The sequence below is a fragment of the Procambarus clarkii genome, chromosome 14 (genome assembly GCF_040958095.1).
Source record: "Procambarus clarkii isolate CNS0578487 chromosome 14, FALCON_Pclarkii_2.0, whole genome shotgun sequence".
Classification (NCBI taxonomy): domain Eukaryota; kingdom Metazoa; phylum Arthropoda; class Malacostraca; order Decapoda; family Cambaridae; genus Procambarus; species Procambarus clarkii.
The window spans coordinates 33,012,430-33,038,192 of record NC_091163.1 but is presented as its reverse complement, the minus strand read 5'-3'; the positions used below and the strand labels follow the sequence as shown (position 1 = coordinate 33,038,192).

The 25,763-nt window shown below is 48.6% G+C and overlaps 1 protein-coding gene across 3 annotated transcripts in view; it reads right to left on the bottom strand.

Moving 5' to 3' along the window:
• LOC123772840 (uncharacterized) overlaps nt 1–25,763 on the bottom strand; it is a 158,977-nt gene that overhangs the window by 69,239 nt on the left and 63,975 nt on the right. For all 3 annotated transcript variants that reach the window (XM_069324435.1, XM_069324434.1, XM_069324436.1), the window contains one exon: nt 7,466–8,167. In XM_069324435.1, coding sequence (XP_069180536.1) covers nt 7,466–8,167 — 702 coding nt within the window. The remainder of the gene's footprint in view (nt 1–7,465; nt 8,168–25,763) is intronic.

Genomic DNA, 25,763 nt, shown 5'->3' with positions numbered 1-25,763 from the left:
AAGAGCTCCATTGTCCTCTTCCAATTTAAGCACTTTTTCTTCATACTTCTTTTGCATATCCTCAATTATCTCTAACCTGCCAAGAACACCTCCTTTCCTTATATCTTGTGGTGAAAATCCTTTGAAACCATCATCTGTTGGTGTGTCTACATTCTCAGTGGCGGCGGCGGAGGTGGCCATCTTTGTTTTTGTTCTAGAACCTAAACAAACTTTTCCACTCAGCTATTTTCACTCACTTTAACTTGTTTATTGTATTATATTTACTTTTACACTTCCCTGAACCTTTATGTAACCTGGGACAACACTGTAGCCCTCAACCTGTTCCCAATACTTAGGTAATTTGATATTTCCAGGAGCTTGCTGCAGTGTGACTCCTGCCTCCTCCAGCTCAACAGCTGTGTGTGTGTGTGTGTGTGTGAGTGTGAAAAAAAACAGCATTGAATGTAATGAAACGCCATTTTCTTGGTGAGTCCTGGAGGCTCCCCGGAGCTATCCAGGCTGATATGAATATCCCTAACTTTGGCATAAGTCAATGTGGGTGGAGTTCTAGGCCTACTGGGGACCACGAGCCAAAACCTGGCCCCCTCAGAGAGGCACGAGGAGCAATGGCCTATAGAAATGCACATGTGATTTTGAAGCATTCTATATATCTGCCATCGGCCGGGACAGGCACCCAGATAGGTAAGCGCCCCAAAACAAACCCCTGTTCTGGTTAAAACGACGAAAATAAACAAATGAATGGACAGAACTCTCCAAATGATAACGTGCAAATGAGCATGATGTCACATGATCCGTGCTGCATGTATGCGCAGTTCCCCCCCTCCTCAGGAGGGGAAAGCGGGAGCCCCAGACCCTCTGTGCCGGCGATCCACACCCCAGCTCTGAGGCTAGATATAAAAATACGCAAAAACCTCCGACTAGAGGGAGGGAGGGTTGCTGGAGAGCCTCTGGGACTCACCCAGAAAATGGTGTTTCATTACATTCAACGCTGGTTTTCTGGGGGTAGCCCCTACGACTCCCCAGAGCTACTTCACCAAAGACGAAAAAGAAAAGGGACTTACCTTAGAGGCGGTCGGTGCTCACATCTCAACTCAAAGTCGAGACAGGCTGCAGCCGCCGACCCAAAGCAACACAGGCCCGACAAGGCCCAGGAACGTTAACGAAGTAGCATGCAGCCAGGACCTTGTTCAACCGCCAAAAACCCCGTACTCGAATGTCAGGCCAGGACATGTTCCAAAAGACGGCAATGAGAGCAGCAAACTTACAAACGTCATATGCACGGGGATAGACCACAGGCTGGCTAGACTTAATAACAATGCGGACGACCTGAGAGACATGTACCCGCGAACAGGGAAGAAGGGAAACCGGATCAACCCAAAGCGCGTCCCCGGACACAGAAGCTATGGCACGCAATAATGGCCGCAACCGGACACAAAACATGATGCACCTCCGGCCTGACCAACCAAGAATCAACAACCCAAGGACTCCTCCAGAAACTTGCAGTCTCATTGTTCGCCAGAAAAGGAGACGGCTGCAAACAAACAAACCTAACACCACGACCAAAAGAGCAGAAACCCCCTGCGCCGGAGGAGAGCATGAAGCTCTCCAACCTGACCCCCCAGAGGCCAATGCCAACAGGTAGAGCCTTAGAAAAACAATCGTGAACTGAAGGGGCCCACAAAAAACCGAGGAGAAGAGAGATAGGACAGCACTCTGTCCAAAGACCAGGACCGCTCAGGCTGTGCATGAGCAGGCCGGAGGTGAAACAACGCGTGAGGCAGCTTGCGGAACAGTGCACAAGTTAAATCTATACCAAAAGCATGCTGCAGCGGCTCCGCCAACGCCGCACGATACGAGGCGACAATATTCGGCATAAGAGGATGGTCCTGGAACAACTACAAGAGAAAGGACACCACCACCCAAACTGAAAGGAAAGTACAGAGATGAAGAGTTAACAAGAACCGGAAGGATCACCAGGAAACTTTATACTGCCGCCGAGATGAAGCCCGCAGGTGGGAAACCATCAAAGAAGCCACTTGATCACCACACAGATGGTGATAAACCCGAGTCAAATAAACCAAATGCAAAGACTTAAGGAGAAGAGTGAACCAGTCTCATAATGGACCAGGCCGGTCTATTGAAAGAGGCGGAGCCGCGGAAAACCTCTGGGTTTGGACACCGGGCAAGAAACGCCTGAAACTACAGCTGGGCCGGCCACCACGGGGCCTAGAGGACTACTTGCCCCTGGTAAGTCTTCAAACGAGCCAGAACCTGGAGCAACAGCTGAACTGGGGCAAAGAGGTACAGGAACCACCATCTAGACCAGTCCTGATGGAAGGCGTCGGTCGCGACGACCTCATGGTTGAGGAAGGGCACCATATATGCCGGAAGATGCCTCGACCACGCCGACGCGATAAGGTCCACCTGAATGGGCGCTTGAACTTCTGGCAGAGCCAATTGAATGAGTCGGCATCGACAGTCCATTCCGTGGACAGGGGAACGAACCGGGACTATCTTGAGGTTATCTTGTGAGGATTTCTGGGCTTTTATAGTGTCCCGCGGTCCGGTCTTCGACCAGGCCTCCACCCCCAGGAAGCAGCCCGTGACAGCTGACTAACACCTAGGTACCTATTTTATTGCTAGGTAACAGGGGCATAGGGTGAAAGAAACTCTGCCCATTGTTTCTCGCCGGCACCTGGGATCGAACCCCGGACCACAGGATCACAAGTCCAGCGTGCTGTCCGCTCGGCCGACCGGGGAACAGGCCGTCCGCCAGGACATTGGACACCCCCTGAAGTGAGCCCCCAGGAGAGCCAAATTCCGAGAACTCAGCAGACGAGTCACCTGAAGCAACCAGCCTCAAAGAGCCAAGTATTGCATTGAACCCCCCTCAGTTCAGGCAATGAACCACCGGGGAGCAGTCTGAATGGAGCCGGATCATCGATCTGTGGGTGACCCGAACCCTCTGAAGCGCGAACCACACCGCAGTGAACACCCATACTGTGCTGTGGGCCCGACGGAAGGATGGATCCCACCGTCTCTGGCTGGCCTGGTGAGCACTGGTCACAAAGCCCCAGCCAAAAGATGGCACTTCCATGAACACATCGAGCAAGGGCTCGGGTAGGCGCCAAGGCACTGAACCCGGAAAAACCCAAAGAGGAAGCTGGCAATGCAGCAGCTGACGTAAGGCCCCTCGGGGGTCGAACCTAGCGATCGCACGAGGCGAAAGGGACGTCCCCGAAGGAACCAGAAAGGCCGACGAAGCCAAACCCAACCGGTGAGTAGACCATCATCTCAAAGTTCAGACTCCCACACAAACCCTCGAGCAGCCTCCGGGTAACCCGGGAACCCCCCAGAAACAAACAAACACACGTGGTACTGCAGCCATAGGAGAGACTTCAGAGGGAGAGACAAGGAAGTGGTCTAAGAGTCCCACACAAGCAAGACCCAGCCAGGTCCAAACCTGGGAGGGAACCAGATGGGACTTCAGCTAGTTCACCAGGAACCCGAACCTTGCTAGCTGGAAAAGCACTAAACCCCTGGCGAGCAGACACATGGACCAACTGGGAACCCAAACCAGCCAGTCGTCAAGGTAAGCCAACACCTGAACACCTAACAGACGCTGACAGGCCACCACGACCCTGGTAAAGCGTGTGAACATGTGAGGTTCAACCCGAACGGGAGACAACAAAAGCAGTAACTCCAATGCCCCACAACAAAACCAATCCAGTCCCTGAACCCCAGATGAATCGGGACATGCCAATATGCGTCCTTGAGGTCCAGGGACACCATCCAAGCGCCCGGCTCCAACAGCAGCCGGACCTGGGACAGAGTGGGCATCCAAAAGGAGGGGGCAGGAAACCCAAGGGTTCAGACGTGACAAGTCCAGAATAAACCGCAGGTCCGCACAGTCCCATTTCGGAACCAGAAACAGCGGGAAACCCACCTGAGAGATGTCGTCATTTCGACCACGCCCAAGCTCACCCACTCCAAGACGACCTGACAAAGCGCAGGAGAAGAGGCCTGCCCTGCCAGCCCCGAACCCCCCTTAAGGAGGAGGAGCCACCCAACGCCACTGCAGGCCGCGAGAAGAACCGCAAAATGGCCGATGCTCCTTATGAGAATCCGACCTGCGCACAGAGCGATCACCGCGACAACCAGGTGCAGCCAGGACCAAAGGTGGCACCGGCTCCAAAACTGGCCCCTGTGGCCTACCCGACGAGCAAACCACGAGCCCTGGCACGACCCCTCCGGGAAGAACCCACCCGGGAAGCCCGGAGAACCAACAAGTCAGACATTGGGCGGCAGCTGGAAGCTGCCCGCATATACTGCTCGACCGCAGAGGCCACAAACATCAAAAGGCAAAAGGGCAAAGACAGTCTAAGAGTCAGGGCCCAAGCGGATTCCAAGGAGGAAGCGAGAACCACCTGTCGACACGAGAGACGTGCAGCGAAAAACTGTGACAGTGCATCCCGCAGGATCGTCGCAAACAGCTTCAAAAGTGCAGACGATGACGAGCAGCCGAGACCAAAGCACCAGACCCAAGGAACGGCCCCAAGCGCCTCCACATCCTCCTCAAGCCAATCCGAAGACAGCTCCAGGAGGGAAAAGAAACGCAGGACCGAAGCCAACAGGCCACGTGCACGCAAGTCCTCAGCCACAAGCGCAGCCAACAGGCTACGTGCGCGCAAGTCCTCAGCCACAAGTGCAGCCAACAGGCCACGTGTGCACAAGTCCTCAGCCACAAGCGAAGCCAACAGGCCACGTGTGCACAAGTCCTCAGCCACAAGCGCAGCCAACAGGCCACGTGCACACAAGTCCTCAGCCACAAGCGCAGCCAACAGGCCACGTGCACACAAGTCCTCAGCCACAAGCGCAGCCAACAGGCCACATGCGCGCAAGTCCTCAGCCACAAGCGCAGCCAACAGGCCACGTGCGCGCAAGTCCTCGGCCACAAGCGCAGCCAACAAGTCACGGGCACGCAAGTCCCCTGCCACAAGCGCAGCCGACAGGGAAGGAACCTGCACGTGAAGCTGAACCGTGCCAACATCCAGCAGAAGGGCCAGAGGAAAAAAGGCACTCATTAAGGTGCTCAAAGTTGCCCCCCAGGTAAACCTGGACCACAGTCAACGCCTCGCGCCACTGAAGTGTGTGGGTATGACAGAAGGCTTCCCAAGCATCCAGCAACAAAGGGCAGTTCGTAAGCCAGGACAAACCCTGAACCTTATAACCCGGTACAGAGACGAAGCCTCAAAGCTGAAAGAAGATGGATCCATTAAGGATGCATACTCCGGGTCGTGCAGGAGGTAAGCCGCAATGGCCACCCGCACTTCAGCAGGCGAGACGTGGGAAGCTGAAAACCTCTGGAAGGACGGAACCGAAGGACCTGCAGGGACATGGAACCGAACCCGGGGAGGAGCCGAACCCAAATCCAACTTGTACGCAAAGGAGGGAAAGGAAAACCCCACTCCTTGTAACAGTAAGCCTCGCTCGAAGGGTGTTCCGACCCTCCAAGGGTCCAACGGGGCCCAAGGCCCCCAAACCAGCTCCTCCCCAACCCCGGGAGCCTCCAAATCAGGCCCCGGGAGCGAGTTTTCCTCCAAAGCCCCGGTCTCACAAGAAAAAGCCGGGGCGGCCAGAATGGCAGAAAGAGAATGGGCCCAATGGTCAGACCCTGGAGCTACTGCTGGAGGAACAAACTCGAAAGCCTCCATCGGACCCGAGTGCCCCCGCAGGGTTTCCCAGGGCCACTAGACTGGGTCTGCTAACGGTAATCCCAGGCAGTGTACTGCTAACCGGCGCCCAAGCTACCAAACAACGCTGCTAAAGCTGAACCCCGAGACGTGTCCACTCACAAGGTCAAAGCAGGGGGTACCACCAAACAAACGAAACCCCTAGTAAAACAGGGGAAAGTAACACTGAGGCAGACCCCCTCACCACCAATCAAAAAGAAAAAGAAAAGAAAAACCTCGCAAGACGACAACATACCCAAAGGGAACAGAGCCGGCTGATGTTATAGGTGAAAACTAGCTGCGCAGTACCCTGTGCCCTTACAAGTGCAAATGCTACCACTTACCTCAAGGTAAATAAGGGCGGGAACCCCCCCCCCCAAAACACTTGGGGCGGTCAATCGCTGAGCAGCAAAAGACCAACAGAGGTAGACCCAAGATGACTTCTGGATGATAACCCCAAGCCCCAAGGGCAGTACTTACAGGGCACTTAGAGAAGGGAACCCTAAGCACATGCAGCACGAGTACCTTGGAATAGTACTCCCAGCTCCCACGCCACCGTAAGAGCAGCACTGAACCAAAGCATAGCACAACACAACACAAGAGTCTGGAGCTGGAGCCACACGACTGCGATGCATCACACCAGCCGAAGAACTGGAGTGTGGATTGCTGGCACGAGGGTCTGGAGCTTCCCTGGGTCTGGAGCTGCGCAGACATGAGGTGCAGCTTGCGTGACCTCATGCTCGTTTGCTAGTTTTCATTTGGGAGTTCTGTTCACTCGTTTGTCTATTTTTGCCGTTTTAACCAGAATAGGGGTTTGTTTTGGGGTGCTTACCTTTCTGGGTGCCTGTCCCGGTTGATGGCAGATATAGAATGCTCCAAAACCACATGTGCATTTCTATAGGCCATTGCTCCTTGTGCCTCTCTGATGAGGCCAAGTTTTGGCTCGTGATCATGATTTTGTAGGCCTAGAACTCCATCCACATCGACTGATGCCAAAGTTAAGGATATACATCTCAGCCTGCATAGCTCTGGGTGACCGTAGCAGCTCCCCCAAGAAAAAAAATTAGTAGTAACAGTTGAGTGATTGATAGTTAAGAGGCGGGCCGAAAGAGCAAAGCTTAACCCCGGCAAGCAAAACTAGGTGAATACAGTGTAGTGTACACTGAGTGTTGACCACAGTGTAGTGAACACTGTGTGCTGACCACAGTGTAGTGTACACTGTGTGCTGACCACAGTGTAGTGTACATGTGTGTTGACCACAGTGTAGTGAACACTGAGTGCTGACCACAGTGTAGTGAACACTGAGTGCTGACCACAGTGTAGTGTACACTGAATGCTGATCACAGTGTAGTGTACACTGAGTGCTGACCACAGTGTAGTGTACACTGAGTGCTGACCACAGTGTAGTGTACACTGAGTGCTGACCAGTGTAGTGTACACTGAGTGCTGACCACAATGTAGAGAAACACCAAGATGACAGTTGACTTTATTAATAAAAATGTTTCAGGCTTTAAAACGAAAAGTTTCCTATATATATAAAGTTTACTCTCATCTTGATGTGTCTCCATATCATCCTATATATATAAAGTTTACTCTCATCTTGATGTGTCTCCATATCATCCTATATATATAAAGTTTACTCTCATCTTGATGTGTCTCCATATCAAAAGTGTTTATATAGAGGCAATACTACACTCAGTTGGGTGAGAACAATGTGACCTTCAGCAGCATACCTTCACTGAGGTGTGGACAGTGTTGACATCTGGGAAGAGTTCCTGGCACTTCTGGAGCCAATCTTCTACCTCCATGTTGCATTGGTCAACTTCGTTGATGGTCATGAATACTTCCTGTGCTGTGTTGACTGTGTCGAGGCTCCCCAACATGGCCTGCAGCTGAGTCTTCCCTTCCTCTCCTTGTGTTGTCATATCCACCACACTGGTCCCCTCCAGTTCCAAGAGCTTCATTGCTGACTTGTTCTGCTCTACCAGAGCATAGAGTCTGTCCTGGAGCTGGAGGTGTTGAGTCTTCCAGTCCCCCAGCTGCCCCTGGTACTCACCCAGCTGGGACAGTACCTCTTCACAGCTGGTAATGAGGCTGCTGATGCTGCTCTTCTGCTCCTCCACCAGGGAACGTAACTTCTTACTGATGCCTCTGGTCGAAGCTTTATTGGGTTTTGCTGGTACCGTTTCCACTGGCACAACCTCCATACCTTTTAGTTTTCTGATAAAGGCCTCCATACCATAACTGATAGGGAACTGAGTAGCAGCTGTGGCAGTGTGCTGGGCACGGCAGCTGGGGCAGTTCAGCTGACCATTCTTGATAGCATTGTCAATACACTGGGAGCAGAATGAGTGGCCACAAGGCAGATTACGAGGCCGTAGCAGAGTGTCATCATAATTGTTAAAACACACTGAACATTCCTCTGGCTTGGTATCCTGTGGATAAAGAATATTTGGTTAAGTTACATGTATTTACAGCGAAAAAAACTATTTTCTGGGCGAGTCCCCCCCCCCCCCCCCGGCTCTCTGGAGCTATCGGACTGATATGCGCATATTAGTCCGGGGTCATCAGTCATCTGGAGTTCAGCCTACCGAGGACCACAAGCCAGAACCTGGCCGCCTCAAAAAGGTGTAGCGAGTAGATTATCCCAATAATATACTCGCTCCAAATGCTTTGTTAATATTCCTGTCAACCTTTGGAGATGAATGAGGTGAGGTGTTGCTCGGGCAACACGGTGAGGTGTTGCCCGAGCATATAAGCAGCAGAATAGCAAACATTAAGCAGAGTCTACTTTCAAGTGTCTGCTCTAGACCACACTTGAAAGTAGACTCTGGTTAATGTTTGCTATTCTGCTGCTTATATGCTCGGGCAACACCTCACCGTGTTGCCCGGGCAACGCCTCACCTCATTCATCTCCAAAGGTTGACAGGAATATTAACAAAGCATTTGGAGCGAGTATATTATTGGGATAATCTACTCGCTACAAAGGCAAAGGGAGCAATGGCCTATGGAAACCCCATGTATTTGGAGACATTCCATATCTGCCATCGCCTGGGGTTAGCACCCAGAAAGGTAGGCATAACAAAACAGACCCCACATGGTAAGAAAAATTGCAACCAAAGACCGAATAGAGAGGCAGATTCCAACCCCCCCCCCCCATCTAAAGAAACAAGCAAACATCCAACCCACTCTCACACAAGACAGTACATATATGACTTATTGCTTATAGTCACTATTTGTCTGATTAATAAGTACATGTGGGGTATATGCCAAGTTATATTTTGCTTTTAAGGTACAAACTCTTTCTATAGAGTTGCTAACCACCAGTTTTGATATTAGGAATTTCTTTTTCAGTTTTATTAAACACTAGAGATTTTATACACTATTTGACAATATCCTGAGTTACTTTACAATTTATTTAAATATTTTGGTTTTGTTATATTATTTATATAAAACTGTAATATCAATATAGGTATAGGTTAAGTACTAATTGTAATTAACACTTTCGCCCGGGCATGACGCAGCATTGCGTCATCCGTTTACTGTCGGTAATGCTGGGGATGGCGCAGCATTGCGTCACCCACTTTAAATAATCACCAAAAATCAGGTTTTTATCCGATTTTTTTGGGACTGGTTTTAAAATGCGCGCCAATGTCTTCCCATTTTCTTTGTTGCACCTCGTGGCCCACAGGCGGCTCTGCACACGCCATTGGCCCATTGTTTTCACTCCACTGTTGTGACCGATGTCGCCTCCCCTGGCATCTCAAACTTGTGAACATTTCGGCTATTTTCCGTGGCTATATTTCTTACTGCGGCTTTAGAAACTATCTACGCTTACTCCACGATGGATAGTGATCATGAACAAGGCCCTTCCAGGAAGAAAATTGTGAAAGAAAGGCTTGAAAAGGGCGGGAATTGGGAGTGTAGCTGGAAGGCGTCTGAGCGCTCACTCGCGGCTAACGCGTGGCTCGTCTTCAACTCGTCGGCGGTTGGAGCGTGACCAGGTTTTTTATTTTATATGCTAATGTTCCTCTAGAGAATTCTATTGCGAACCCATTGAGACGAAAATGAAAGACCTAGGACGAAAATTGAGGTGACCAGAGTGAAAATAGTGAAAACATTTTATAGCGTTTGCGCGCTCCTGGGTAACTCGTTCGCACTTTCTCTGTTTGCTGCGGGTAATTAGCCGGGCTTTTGGAGTTTATATGCATTTAGTGCTGTAGAGAATTCTATTGCGAACACAATGATACCAAATTTAATCTCGTAGGACGAGAATTAAGGTGACAAAGTTGAAGAGAGTATACACTTTTCAGAATTTACGCGCGCTCCTGTAAAACCCTGGGACCCAAATCGCACAGTTGAGGGGTGGCGCGCGGGGTACGCCAAAGTGTTAAGAAGCAATAAGATGATTATCTTAACATATTAAGAAGGTTGGGTTAGGTGGGTGTTTTCTATTCAGCTTTTCAAGGTAAACTAAAATATTCACAATAAATTAGTATGTCACATATGCACTTATTAATAAGGCAATATTGACTATAAGCAAGTGCGAGAACGGGTTGCAAACATCATACACACCGCTACACCACTTGTCCGCACAGCCCTCCCCTCCTTGGGAGGGTGAAGGGGGAACCCTGGATCTCCCGTGCCGATTACTCACACCCCAATTCCGAGGCTGAGCATCAAAAACAAAATGGAAACCGCCGAATTTAGGGAGCGAGGGTGCCAGGAAGCCTCCGAGACTCACCCAGAAAATGGCGTTTCATTACATTCAACACTGGTTTCCTGTGTAGAGTTCCTCTGGCTCCCTGGAGATACCAAACCAAAGAGAAGTAAAATAAAAAGAGGGCCTAACCCAGGAAGCGGCCGCCACTCGCCCCTCAACTCGAAGTCGAGACAACTGGCTGCAACCTGCGACCTAAAGCCACACACGTGAGACCAATACCAGGAACAATGACCAAGTAATTAGTGGCCAGGACCCTGTCCAACCTCCAAAACCCCCACACCCGAATATCAACCCAAGACATGTTACCAAGCTCGGCAACCAAAGCAACAAACTTTCGAACATCATAGGCATGAGGGTAGACCACAGGCTGACTAGACTTAATAACCCTGGAGACGACCTGGGAGACCCGAGCCCTGGAACAAGGAACGAGGGAAACCGGATCAACCCAAAGCGCATCTCCGGCCACAGAAGCCGAAGCGCGCAGATAATGGCAAAGAGCCGCCACAGGACACAACACCTGATGCACCTCCGGTCTGACCAGCCAAGCATCAATGACCCAAGGCCCCTCCAGAAAGCCGCCGTCTTGTTCTTCGCCAGAAAAGGAGGAGACGGCTGCAACCGCACAAAGGGACCACCAGGACTGAAAGATCAGAAACCCCTGCGTCGGAGGAGAGCAGGAAGCTCCCCCACCAGACCCCCAGAGTACAATGCCAACAGAAACAGCGCCTTAGAAAGACAGTCCTGAACCGAAGGGTCCACCACAAACCGAGGGGTAAAAAGAGCACCCAGTCCAAGGACCAGCAAGGCTCAAGCGGCGCATGAGCAGGCTGGAGATGAAACAGAGCACCAGAAAGCTTACGGAATAGGGCACCTTACCTACCTTGAGGTGCTTCCGGGGCTTAGTGTCCTCGTGGCCCGGTCGTCGACCAGGCCTCCTGGTTGCTGGACTGATCAACCAGGCTGTTAGACGCGGCTGCTCGCAGCCTGACGTATGAGTCACAGCCTGGTTGATCAGGTATCCTTTGGAGGTGCTTATCCAGTTCTCTCTTGAACACTGTGAGGGGTCGGCCAGTTATGCCCCTTATGTGTAGTGGAAGCGTATTGAACAGTCTCGGGCCTCTGATGTTGATAGAGTTCTCTCTCAGAGTACCTGCTGCACCTCTGCTTTTTAACGGGGGTATTCTGCACATCCTGGCATGCCTCCTGGTCTCATGTGATGTTATTTCTGTGTACAGGTTTGGTACCAGCCCCTCAATTATTTTCCACGTGTAAATTATTATGTATCTCTCCCGCCTGCACTCAAGGGAGTACAGATTTAGGCTCTTTAGTCGGTCCCAGTAATTTAGATGTTTTACTGAGTGGATTCTAGCAGTAAAGGATCTCTGCATGCTCTCCAGGTCAGCAATTTCTCCAGCTTTGAAAGGGGCTGTCATTGTGCAGCAGTACTCCACTCTAGAGAGCACAAGCGTTTTGAAAAGTATCATCATCGGTATAGCATCTCTAGTGTGGAAAGTTCTTGTTATCCAACCTGTCATTTTTCTTGCAGTTGTGACGGCTACTTTATTGTGTTCTTTAAAGGTAAGGTCTTCCGACATGAGTACACCCAGATCCTTTACATTGCCTTTTCGTTCTATGTTATGATTTGCCTGAGTTTTGTACGTGGTTTCTGTTTTTATATTTTCAATTTTTCCGTAGCGCATGAGCTGGAACTTATCCTCGTTAAACACCATATTATTTTCTGTAGCCCATAGAAAGACCTGATCTACATCTGATTGGAGGTTTGCCGTGTCCTCTATGTTGCCAACTCTCATGAAAATCCTAGTGTCATCTGCAAAGGATGATACAGTGCTATAGGTTGTGTTCTGGTCTATGTCCGATATGAGGATGAGAAAAAGTACTGGAGCAAGCACAGTACCCTGGGGGACTGAGCTCTTCATGGTTGATGGGCTGGATTTTATTTTGTTGACTATTACACATTGGGTTCTGTTAGTCAGGAAATTGTAGATCCATCTGCCTATTTTCCCGGTAATTCCTTTTGAACGCATTTTATGTGCAATAACACCATGGTCACATTTATCAAAGGCTTTTGCGAAATCTGTGTAAATTACATCAGCATTTTGTTTGTCTTCCATAGCATCTAATGCCATATCATAGTGGTCCAGCAACTGCGACAGGCAAGAGCGCCCTGTTCTGAAACCATGTTGTCCGGGGTTATGGAGATGCTGTGATTCCATGTATTTTGTGATCTTACTTCTTAGCACTCTCTCAAAAATTTTTATGATGTGCGATGTTAGTGCTATCGGTCTGTAATTTTTTGCCTCTGCCTTATTTCCTCCTTTATGGAGTGGTGCTATCTCTGCTGTTTTTAGTATGTCAGGGATAACGCCAGTATCTAGGCTTTGTCTCCACATTATGTGAAGGGCCTGCGATAGTGGTTTTTTTACAGAAGAAGTGACATCCTGAATGCAAGCTGGAGCAGCTCCGTCAGCACCTCACGGTAAGAGGCAACAGACCCGATCCAATCCAAATCAGAAGACAATCTACAAAGAGAAAGAATATGGTGAAAAGAACACCAGGAAACTTCATACTGTCACCGAGACGAAGCTCACATGTGGGACACCATCAAAGAAGCTACCTGATCACCATATAAGAGGTGATAAACCTGTGTCAAAAAGACCAGACGCAAAAAGCAGAGGAGTAGACCGAACCAGCTGTCTACCTGACCGTTCCAATTTGCTGAAAGCGGCGGACCCATAGAAAATGCCCCTGGTTCAGACACCGAGCAAGCAGTGCCTGAAACCAAGGCTGGGAAGGCTACCAAAGGGCCAGAAGAGGCCCGACTCTCCCACGGTAAGACTCCAAATGAACCAGAACCCGAAGCAACAGCTGGACTGGAGGAAAGAGGTACAGGTAGCCCCCACCACGACCAGTCCTGCTGAAAGGCGTCAACTGCAACAGCTCTGCAATCGGAGAATGGTGCCACATATATCGGGAGACACTGAGACCACGTCAACATAAGAAATCCACCTTGGGGAGCCCGTACGTCTGGCAGAGCCAACTGAAGGAGTCTGCGTTGACCGTCCATTCTGTGGACAGGGGAATAAACCGAGACAGGCCATCTGTTAGGACGTCGGCACTCCACGGATATATTAGCTGCACAGAAAGTCAAATCCTGAGAATCCAGCAGATGATTTACTCAAAGGGACCAGCCCCAAAGAGCCAAGGACCAAAGAGAACCCCATCTGTTCAGGCAATGTACCACCAGAGAGCAGTCTAAATGGATCATTGAACCCCGAGTGACTCGAACTCTCCAAAGCGACAGCCAACCCTCTGTGAAATCCCGTACCATGCTGTGAGCCCAACAGAAGGACGGAGCCCACCGCCCCTGGTCGGCCTGGTGAGTACTGGTCACAAAGCCCCAGCCGAGAACCGAGGAATCCGTGAACTTTGGACATTAACCCCTGGAGGCAGAACCCACCGATTGCGAGAGAGGTGAAAGGAATGGCCCCGATGCTGAAGCCAGACCCGACCCAGTGAGTAAACCGGCACGGGGAAGGTCAGACTCCTGCACAACTGCTCGAGCAACCACCACATGGCCCAGGAACACCCCCAAAACAGCAGAAGGCAGATCTGCAGCGGCAGCAATGCCTCCGGAGGGAGAGACAAGGAAGTGTTCCGAGTCCCTCACGAGGCCCAGCTGGGTCCGAACATATAGACAGAACCAGACGGGACTTCCTCCAGCTCACCAGGAACCAGAATCCGGTGAACTGGGAAAGAACCACCCCTCTGGTGAGCAGACAAACAGACCGGCTGGGAGCCCACACCAACCAGTTGTCGAGATAGGCCTACACCTGAACCACTAGCAGACGCAGAAGGGCCACCACGAACCGGGAAGACGCGTGAATATGCAATGCACCAGATTCAACCCAAAAGGAAGGCAACGAAAGCAGTAAGCCTGCTCCCCCCCCCCCCCACCACAAAACCTAACCGGTCCCTGAATTCCAGATGAATAGGGAGGTGCCAATATACATTCCGGAGATCCAAAAACACCAACCAACAACCCGGCTCCAACAGAAGCCAAACCAGGGACAGAGTAGTCATCCGAAAGGAGGGGCAACGAATCCAGGGGTTCAGATAGGACAAGTCCAGAATGAACCACATATCCGCACAGTCCCATTTCGGTACTGGAAACAGGCGGGAAACACAACTGAAGGATAAGGTCGTTTCGACCACTCCCAAGCTCACCTACTCCAAGATGACCTGACAGAGTGAATGGGAAGTCAGCCCCGTATCCCCCAGTAGGAAGAGGAGCCGCCCAATGCCACCACAGGCTGGATGACACAACCCGAAAAACCCACAAATCATGGGATCAGGCATGAGCAAACAGCATGAGCCCCCCCCCCAATACCCTGGCAACGGGGCAACCCACTAAAGGGCCAACACCCTGTACGAGAAGGTGGCATAGGCTCAGAAACTTACACCAAGGCCTACCTTGACCTGCAGAGACCCCGAACCCTGGCACGACCCAGCCGGGAGCGCGAGAACGCCGACCCCGGATCACAAACAAAGCAGAAAGAGGTCGGCAACAGCAGAAGCAGCCAGGAACTGAAGAACAACCTAGACCGCAAACAAAATAGACAAAAGAGTGGAGAAAACCTCAGAGCTAGGGCCCAGGCCAAAGCAAGACAGCAGTCTGCAAGCCAGGAAGACCCAGGGACCGCCCCTCAAAAGAGGCCGGGACCAGAGGAAAGGCCAAGACTGGGTCACACTGGAGGAAACCACCAAGGGCCACCCAAACCTGTACAAGAGAAATTTGAGAGGAAATTCTGCGGGAGACGAAACTGAAGAACCCAAAGGAACCTGGAAACGAACCCGAACCCAAAATGGAGCCCGAAGCACCACAACTGCTGGCGGAAAACACACCCTGGAAAAGAGACAACAGGCGGCCATAAAACATACTATTACTCATATACAAATAATCAAACACACACATTTACATATACACACGGCTCCGGGAGAAGTAAAGTGATACCTTGGCTGACGAATGCCTCTCTTTACGAATTTTCAGGTTACGAGCCCAATTTCTTCGTAAAATCCGAATTGCGTTACGAACTTTGCCTAGGGTAAAGTAGTTTGTTGATACACATATGGCCGACCTAGCGTGTGGTGGCACAGCGACCGTGCCTCAGTTTAACAGTGCCTTCCGCCTAGTGACAATCGCGCCTGAATTCTTTGTAAAGAATTTCAGTGTTTTTGGATTTTTGGGTATTTGAACATAAAGGTAATTATTACAGGGTTACTTGAATTCTACGACCAGGCAACAAAAACAAGGCAAGAAAGAGAAGGGTGGGCAGACTGCATATTTTTGAATTGTCAGAATGCCTTTGATACAGTGCCACACAAGAGGCTAGTGAAAAAGCTGGAGATGCAGGCTGGAGTGAAAGGGAAGGTACTCCATTGGATAAAGGAGTACCTAAGCAACAGGAGACAACGAGTCAGTGTGAGGGGTGAGGTCTCAGATTGGCGAGACGTTACGAGTGGAGTCCCGCAGGGGTCAGTCCTTGTTTATACTGTTTCTGATATATGTAAATGATCTCCCAGAGGGCATAGAATCGTTTCTCTCAATGTTTGCCTATGATGCAAAAATTATGAGGAGGATTGAAGCTGAGGACGATAGTAGGAGGTTACAAGATGACCTAGAAAGACTGAGTGAATGGTCCAACAAATGGCTGTTGAGGTTCAACCCGAGTAAATGCAAAGTAATGAAACTAGGCAGTGGAAACAGGAGGCCAGACACAGGATACAGAATAGGAGATGAAGTACTTAATGAAACGGACAGAGAGAAAGATCTAGGAGTTGATATCACACCAAACCTGTCTCCTGAAGCCCACATAAAAAGAATAACGTCTGCGGCATATGTGAGGCTGGCTAACATCAGAACAGCGTTGAGGAACCTTTGTAAGGAATCATTCAGAATCTTGTACACCACATATGTAAGACCAATCCTGGAGTATGCGGCCCCAGCATGGAGCCCATACCTTGTCACGCACAAGACGAAGCTGGAAAATGTCCAAAGGTATGCCACCAGACTAGTCCCAGAACTAAGAGGCATGAGTTACGAGGAAAGGCTGCGGGAAATGCACCTTACGACACTGGAAGACAGAAGAGTAAGGGGAGACATGATCACAACCTTCAAAATCCTCAGAGGAATCGTCCGGGTAAACAGGGATAAACTATTCAACACTGGTGGGACGCGAACAAGGGGACACAGGTCGAAACTGAGTACCCACATGAGCCACAGAGACGTTAGAAGGAACTTTTTCAGTGTCATAATAGTTAAGGGAAGGAATGCATTAGACAGTGATGTGGTGGAGGCTGACTCCTTACACAGTTTCAAATGTAGATATGATAGAGCCCAGTAGACTCAGGAATCTGTATACCAATTGACTGACAGTTGAGAGGCGGGACCAAAGAGCCAAAGCTCAACCCCCGCAAGCACAAATAGGTGAGAACCTTCCTCAGGGCTCTTGTAAACAGATGCCATTTTAAATAAAAATCGTGGGCAACATTACCAGGAGTGAGGGGCCTCAGTACTGAGTGAACCACCAAGGCTGGTGCACGCAACATGAGCTCACAGCACTGCTGTTCAGCTTGTGACCACAGCATCGCCTAAAAATGTCAAAATATATATGTGTACATGCTATTATTTAGCGATGATAGTATTACAGAAGACCCCCTGACTGTGATATAAATGACCAGGATTCTGATAATAGCAGGATTGTTGTGATAATTTGCACTGTGCTGTGGGAGGAGCAATGTTGAGTGTGGGAGGGCTGTAGCGTCGTCTACCGAATGTGTGGCCACCTGTTGCTGTCTGCACTTACTATACCAGCTTAGTGGTTTGCTATGGTGAACAAAATGTGTAGATACTTATATATATAACGTCTGTATATAGTGAATAAAAGCAAGGACAGTATAGTGGGAGGAGGATGATGGCGAGGGAAGGAATGGTGGTGAGTGGTTGGCTGGTGTGGTGGCCACTCCTTGTTACTTTTTGACTCAGCATACTAAGTGGTTCGTTATGATAAACACAAATGTAGATACTTATATATACTGCGTATATATAGTGTAACAACAGCAAAGGGAGTGATGGACGAAGCCATTTTGGCGAGGGTGGTGGCAACATCTGCATGACATGTCATGCTGTGTAAAGGTGGCCACTTTGCTCTTTGGGCACAATACCAGCTTAGTTGAACAGTTATGGTGAACAAAACATGTACAGTAGATACTTATATATAACGTCTGTATATAGTGGTTGATTTACAATTATCACTGTATATAGTATCTCAACTATGGTATTTGTGCTTGGGGCTCTACTACCCAAAATCATTTACGTCCTCTAATTACTCAACACAAGGCTGCTATTAGGACAATATCCAACTCTGGCCCCAGACATCACTCGGTACCCCTACTCAAATCTCTGAATATGTTAGATATTAAGTCACTGCACATTATCTCATGTGTATTACACATATATAAAATGCTGAACTGTAATGCCAATCCTGACCTCAAAAGCTTCATTGAAGGTTGTAACAGAACCCATGAGCACCACACCACAAATAAATACAGTTTTGATATTCCAAGAGTACGACTTAATCCAACTAGAAATGCTCTACAAGTCAAGGGACCCAGAATGTGGAGTGACCTTCCCAACCATGTTAAAGACTGTACCTCTCTCAACCAGTTTAAGATAAAATCGAAGCACTACCTAATAAATTCCCTGTAACCTATCTTACCCCTCTATTGTCAACCCATGTCTGTTTTGTTTCTTTTAAACAACGCTGTTTGTCGACCTAATTTTATTTGTGCTGCTTTTTCAGCCATGTTCCCCCCTCTTTTGTCTCTATTTTTATTTGTTCTCAACACATTTTATTCTTTATACCCAATTAGTATTAAGATTTAGTCATTAATGTTTTTCCTGCCCGAAACGCTTTGCGTAATAGTGGCTTTAGGCATTGTATGTACTAGCTCTATCTATAAATCCATCAATCTTTGTAAAATCTCTTGTATGTACAAGAGATTTTACCTTACCTAAATAAACATTTATTTATTTATTTATTTATTTATTTATTTATTTAATTTATTTATAGTGAATAAAAACAAAAACAATATGGTGGGAGGAAGATGTTGGCGAGGAAGGGAGTGGTGGTGGGAGGAGGATGTTGGCGAGGAAGGGAGTGGTGGTGAGTGGCTGGCTGGTGAGTGGCGGTTACTCCTTGTTACTTTTTGACTCACAATACCAACTTAGTGGTTCGTTGTGATGAACAAAACATGCAGATACTGTACTTATATATAACTTGTGTATTGTCACGGGGGGTGGGCCGGGGCTCCGCTAACACTCGGCTGCTAGGGGCTCAGAAGGCAGAATACTCAGCCCCTCCAACTCCCAGGATTCACCAGAGTCTCCTTGGTCCCACAGGAGAGGACCAGCAATGCCCACCACCGCAGGTCTTTGCTTCCACCACTGAAGGGGGTGCCACTGATTCACCCTGGAAGCCCTTCAGTCAACCACGGGGAAACTGATATCAGCAGTTCCGGCCTAGACCCGTGGAGGAGTGAAGGAAGACTCATACCTTATAACAATAAATTCCCCTGAGTCTTGCCTGCCAGACAAAAAGGTTGCAGGAACTCCTTTCCCACCTGCCTTCTCTATCTTCTTCTTAACAAGGTCGCCAGCTGGGTTAGTATATCTGCACCCCAGCGATGCAGTTCAGTGGGTGTATTCTATGCTGTTTGTTGCCAGAGTGTTGCTACTCCCATAGATCTGCTATTGGACTGTCGGCCCAGGGTACTCTCCCATAAAAGTCTGTGTGGCTTTACCTCTCTCCAGCCACTACGTTACCTGTTGCCACCAGTCAGGCTCTGATACTAGCCGGATGGCTAAGGGTACACTCTTATATATGTCTGTGCTGCTTTACCACTCTCCAGGCGATAAGAACTTCTATAGAGAACGCGACGTTCCCTAGGTGGTACTATGATAACCCTCGTGTATGCTCATAGAGAAATGTTATAATGGAGGCACACTTAAACACAATGGTAAAATGTGTGAATTTACTGACACAAATTACATGATCACACATACAATCACAAGCAATACATGAAAATGAAAATAAGGATAATAAATCTGGAGATCTTCAGTAACTCTTCTTTCACGACCTCCAACCACTCCTTCAACTGGGCAGATTAGACAAGAGTCACACACACTCTCACAGAAGGGCCTCTTCACCACGTCGGCACCTCTTCTTCAACTGTCCTACCGTCCACACACACTGTCCTCTCCAACAGTCCTGGACACAAGCTGCCCTGCAGCCTATTCTACTACTAAAGTATTAATGTCATACTGCCACATACATAAGCAAACATCGTGGCCTATCTAGCCTACTCACACAAGGGGTAATGGGAGGGAAAATTGATCTACTTTACATTCCTGGCTCACGGCGCCTGTCCCTCGACGGTGTGAGGATCCCACGCTTCCTTGAGTTGATCCTCGACAATCCAGGAAAGTTCCACAGGTCCTCAGGTGACGTGAAGCCTTCGCGTCGTCGCCGTTCCAATCCCAGAGATTCAGCTATCCCAATCCTGGTTCACCAATGGGCACTGAGCTAATCACTATATCCACACACTCGTCCCTTCCACAAGGCATTGATCCTCGTCCTAGGAACGGTGTCGTCCCTCCAAAACCCTCAGTGGACGTGACCCAGTCACAGCTAGGCCTGCCCGCCGCACCTTCCAGACTTCAACATCCAACGGCGCCGCCCAGCGTCGTTGCCGACTATTTTCCAAGTTTGGCACTCCTCTGCTCAATGAACTTGGTTCTTTTTTGCTTCCCAGAAGCGCAGGGTCTCCAATAACTTATGGTGGGCTGCGATGGCTAGTTTAATCCACTGAATAAGGCTTGTAGAGCCTCAAATCCTCGAGAGCTGACCGAGGCGCATCCTCTCACCTCCACAGTCAGGTCAACTCTGACGTTGGCGCCGCCCGGGGCACTCGGTGACGTCACGGCGGGCTCTGATTGGTCGCCCGCGACCTAAGTCGGCTAAATCGCGATCGGCTAATGTCCCTTACAAAACGTCATATCTGCAGTAGGGGATACTCTTTCATTTATATCAGGGCGCCACTTTCCCCTTACCTAGAACTTATAATGTAAATTTCTCCCTTATCTGGCGGCCGGTCTGGTCGCCACACATATACGAACAGACTCCCTGTACCTCAGAGAATCAGTAGGGAGAGTTGATATGACTCTTAAAGCAGGCAAACGAAAGAAATAGGAGAGGGCACCGTAACAGTATATAGTGTAATAACAGCAAAACTATTTGTTAATTGTTTTATGAAAATAATAATTGAATCACTAATATGCGTAACATAATTTTGAGTACAGGAATGATTCACACATTTTATTATATAAATATATCACATTACACACTATTGAATAATATTACTGCAAAAAAAATAGAAAATATCAGAGACATTGAAATAATTAGGTAATAATATATTTGTGGCAACTCCCAACTGACAGCTGGGGCGGAGCAGACCTCATTTGGTGCCTGCTCTGTCAACACCTGTTTTTCGCCAGACTTTCCCCGCCCTATTGCAGCCAAAATATGCCACTTACAATTTTTTTATTATTTTTCCCGTGATCAGGAAACACAAATGAACACTTTTATAAAACAAAATTACTTTTTTATTTTTATTTTTTTGCGTCTGTGGGTGTTGAAGGCCTAATAGCCTCGAGCAGCTGAGGGTTAAGAAAATGTGTGAAGTATGGGAAGAACTGCAAAGTTTTGTTGAAAAAACTCACCCAGATAAAGCTGTAGCAGGCCATTGCATTGACATTTTAAATGACAATGTGATATCTCACTACAGACAAGTGTTAAAATGTAGGGAAAAACAAGTGTGTTTAGACAGATTCTTAGTAAGACAAACAAGCAGTGAGCCACAACCAGATCCTAGTAGTACTCCTCCAAAATATAGGAGAGAGATTACCCCATAGAAGTCATCACCGCCTGATGTTATAATGGAAAGGGACTCCCCTTTCAACCACTAACACCTCTCCTCGTCTCTCTCCTCCTCACCGTCTTCCATACACCAACAAGAGTCATCAATAAATTTAAGCAATAACCTGTACATACTTTAGTACTAAAGATTAGGGTGAATTAGGTATAAAATTTACTTTGAAGTTAATATTTTTGGGAGTGTGGAATGGATTAATTCAATTTACATTATTTCTTATGGGAAAATTCATTTCGGTTTACGAATTTTTCGGTTACGAACCATCTTTGGGAACGGATTAAATTCGTAAGCTCAGGTACCACAGTACCTCCAGACGGAGGCAAAAACTCTAAAACTCAAGCCACACACACAGTCACATGTAAACAAGATACAGCACCGCCTTGCTGGCCAGCTGGGAAAGCGTGCACAGAAATCAAAACCAATTTCGTGGTCTAAACACCCCTAATCTGGTTAAAACTACTGTACTACAGAAAACTAACAAGTAAACAGAACTCCCCAATTGAAAAACGAGCATGACATCACACTTTTCGCGCTGCTTGTCTACGCAGCTTCCCCTCCCTGAGAGGGGGAAGGGGTAGCCCCAGACCCATTGCACCAGCTATCCACCTGTCAGTTCGAGGGTGGATGTCAAAACATGCGAAAAACCCAGCCAACTGGGGGAAGGGAGGGTTACCGAGAAGCCTCCTGGTCTCACTCAGAAAATGGCGGGGAGTTCTGGGGGAGCCCCTTCGGCTCCCAGGAGTTATCTACCCAAAGACAAAAGAGGGACAAACCTGGGAGCCAGAAACCATATGCCTAAAACCCGAAAGCACGACAACAGGCAACACCGAAAGGACCCTGCAGACAACCCAGGAGACCAAAACCCCAAAACAGGGAACAAAGGAAACCCCCGGCAACTCAAAGCATGTCCAGGGGCCACAGAGGCCACGGCACACAGGCAATTGCTGAGAGCCACAACCAGACACAAGATGATGCACCCCCCCGGCCAAAACCAACCAAGCAACAACAACCCAGGGACCTCCTCCAGAAAAACAAGCCAACCCAACCTCACCAGAAAAAAGAAGAATGGCTGCAACAAACAAACCTAACACCAGAACCCAAAGGAGTAGAAACCTGAGAAACAATCCGGAACCGAAGGGGGGCCACAACCAACCGGGGGGAAGAGATAAGAGAGCATCATGTCCAAAGAACAGGACAGCTCAGGCAGCGCAAGAGCAGGCCGGAGGTGAAACAATGCCCTAGACAGCTTCTGGAATGGTGCAGAAGGAACATCAAAACTGAAAGCAAGCCATAGCAGCTCTGCCAGCACCACATGATACAAGGTGATAGAATGTGGCATATGAAGACGGTCCTGAAACAGCCACTAGAGAAAGGACAAGACCACCTCAATAAAAAATGAAGTATACCTACGAAGAGACAAAAAAAGAAAAAGGAAGGATCGACAGGAAGCCCCATACAGCCATCGAGACGAAGCACGCAGGTGGGACACCATCAACGAAGCCACCTGATCTCCACCGAGCTCCCCCTGTCCCAACGAAAATGAACAGATGGTGATAGACTCGAGTTAAAAGTAGAGTACCAGATGCAAAGACTCGAGAAGACCAAACCAGCCCCGTAACAACCCCTGGGTACTGACACCGAGCAAGCAGTGCCTGAAACCAAGGTTGTCAGGGGAACCAGATGGAATGTCCATCAGGGCACCAGGCACCAAACCCAGCTAGTCGGGAAAGAACCAACCTGGGCGAGCAGACCTGCCCCGTCCTGGAGGAACCCCACCCCCCGGAACCCTTGAAGGACCAACAAGACCGACAATGGATGACAACAAGAAAAAACCGCTTGCAGAAACAGCCCAACAGCAGACCCCACAAACAGCAAGGACAAAATGGCTATGAAAACTGAAGAGCCAGGGGCCCAGGCAGAGGCCAACGAGGAAGCGAGCACCACGAGCCAACACGCAAGACATGAAGCGAAAACAGTGACACCGCATCCCGCAGGAATGGTGCAACCAGCTCTGGCAGGGCAGAACAACGCACATATCACTGAGTAATGTATGAGGAAAACTACTTAGGATATGTACTGCACTAAAATAAAAATTCTCGAATGGAAAACTAACTCAAAGAAAAGTTCCTAGCCAGGGCTGTAATTCCGAGCTCCCCCGTCCTAACGAAAATGAACTGTAGGGGCAGGAGTGGTTGAATGGAAATTGACATCCTACTGCAGACATTGCCTACCCGGCAGTTGGTAGTGTGATACAAGAAGTGGAAAGAACTCTGCGCTATAACTGAACACTGGTCAGTTCAAAATCAGGGAACTGAACATGTACATAGTCCAGCCTAGCACTATCATTAGTATAGCCAATATGCACATACTAATATACAGAATAATGTGTAGCATAAAGGTAGGAAATGCATAAATATGCAATGAAATGACCGTAAATATGGTCAACATAACAGTAGCTAGGGACAAGAGAGTATAATCAATATGATGAACTAACACGACTTAATTAGCAATTGCTAACGTAATGTACAAGATCAACTATATATACAGAGAGAGATTCCAATGTATATAAAAGGGTGCAGCCAGGCACTGAATGACGGTCAGTGAATGAGTGCCCACAGTCAAGAAATGATTCAGTCGCTGAAAAAGTCAATCAAAAGTTACCAAAATTTTGGGTAACGTCTATTACTACTATCGTAAAGGATTGCCTTAGGACCCAAGGAAACTATTAAAAACGAAACATTGAGACCTACGAACACAACGTCGAGGATTATATTGAGACCCAAATACACGCCCTGGACGACTGCGTTAAGTTCCAACGTCTACGACACTGCTGTATCCAGGACTACTAAATAAATATGAAACTCACTAAACACTGTGTATCTAATCAACCCAACAACGTAACATAATTGTACGTTACATTGGTGACCCCAGAGAGTTTCGACAAATATTAGGGGGACTCCCGGTTTGCCTCCAGCTTTCTCATTCGGGGGGCAGTGGCAGGCATCGTTCCCCAGAGCAGGCCAAAGCGCATCATTGAGCCCCACAGTGTAACGAACAATAATATATATGGACATATTAAGGCAACGTTAAGATGCACGCAAAGTGCCTAATCAACATACCACAAACAATACCCAACCCTTATCCAAAAATCGATAGCCAGTGCCTAGCTGACAGTGTAGCCAGACCATATAATCTTGCATGTAGAGTGTAGGCACTATAGTGGCACGACACAGCTCAGTCATGTAATATTCTGGGAGCATCGCTAGTGGATTATGTCCAGTTATAAGAGTATATATATATTATGTCTTACGTTTTAAGAGTAGGCGTAGAGTAGAGTAGAGGTGGAGGGGGCATCACTCCGAGCCACCCTATTCCTGCATTCAGAGAAAAAACTAGTTAGTTTCCTTATATAGAAAATCCAGAACTCCCCCAGTATCAAGGAGGCTATGATTGGAGAGAGAGTAGCTAGTGCGGTGTATTACCCGTGAGAAAGGTCGCGGAAAACCAACACATGTTTACACTGTCCAGAAACAAAACTATCTCCCTCGGGCCATGCTCAGAATGCGTAAGGTCCAAGCTGGCTCCACCCTTCTTTCGGAGAGGGTAGCCGACAATGTTTATTTAACAATTATTTTTATTGCTGAGACATACTACGGAGATGAGATGTGATTAGAAATTAATTAGATATAGTATTGAAAGATGATAAGTACTACGGAAGTGGGCCAATGAGTCCAAGAAAGGATTGGAGGTAATCCTCACCAGAAACTGACAGACGTTCCAATAATATGTGAATTATCGAAGTTCTTCTCAAACCTTCGAGACCCTAGATAATCAAGCACTAAATCACAGAGGCACATATGGGCCCATTGGCATACTTGACCAAGAGTCATGCAGGATCCCGATACGATTCTTACATGATTGTGACATGACGCAGAAGAATACATGTCCCAGATAAGAATGTTGTTAAAATTACCCGCAGGAAGGACGGAAACGACAGACCCGAAGGGACACGGAACTGAACCGGGGAAGGACCATCACCAAAACCAACTCATATGTAGAGAGGGAAGGGAAGAAAAACTCCCACTCCCTGTAACAGTAAGCCCCACTCAAAGGGTAGGACAACCCAGGTGGGGTACAATCGGGCTCAAGGTCCCCAAGCCAGCCCCCCCCCCCCAACCCCGGGAACCTCTATACCAGGTCCCGGGGCCGAATTGTCCTCCAAAGCCCCAGCCTCAAAA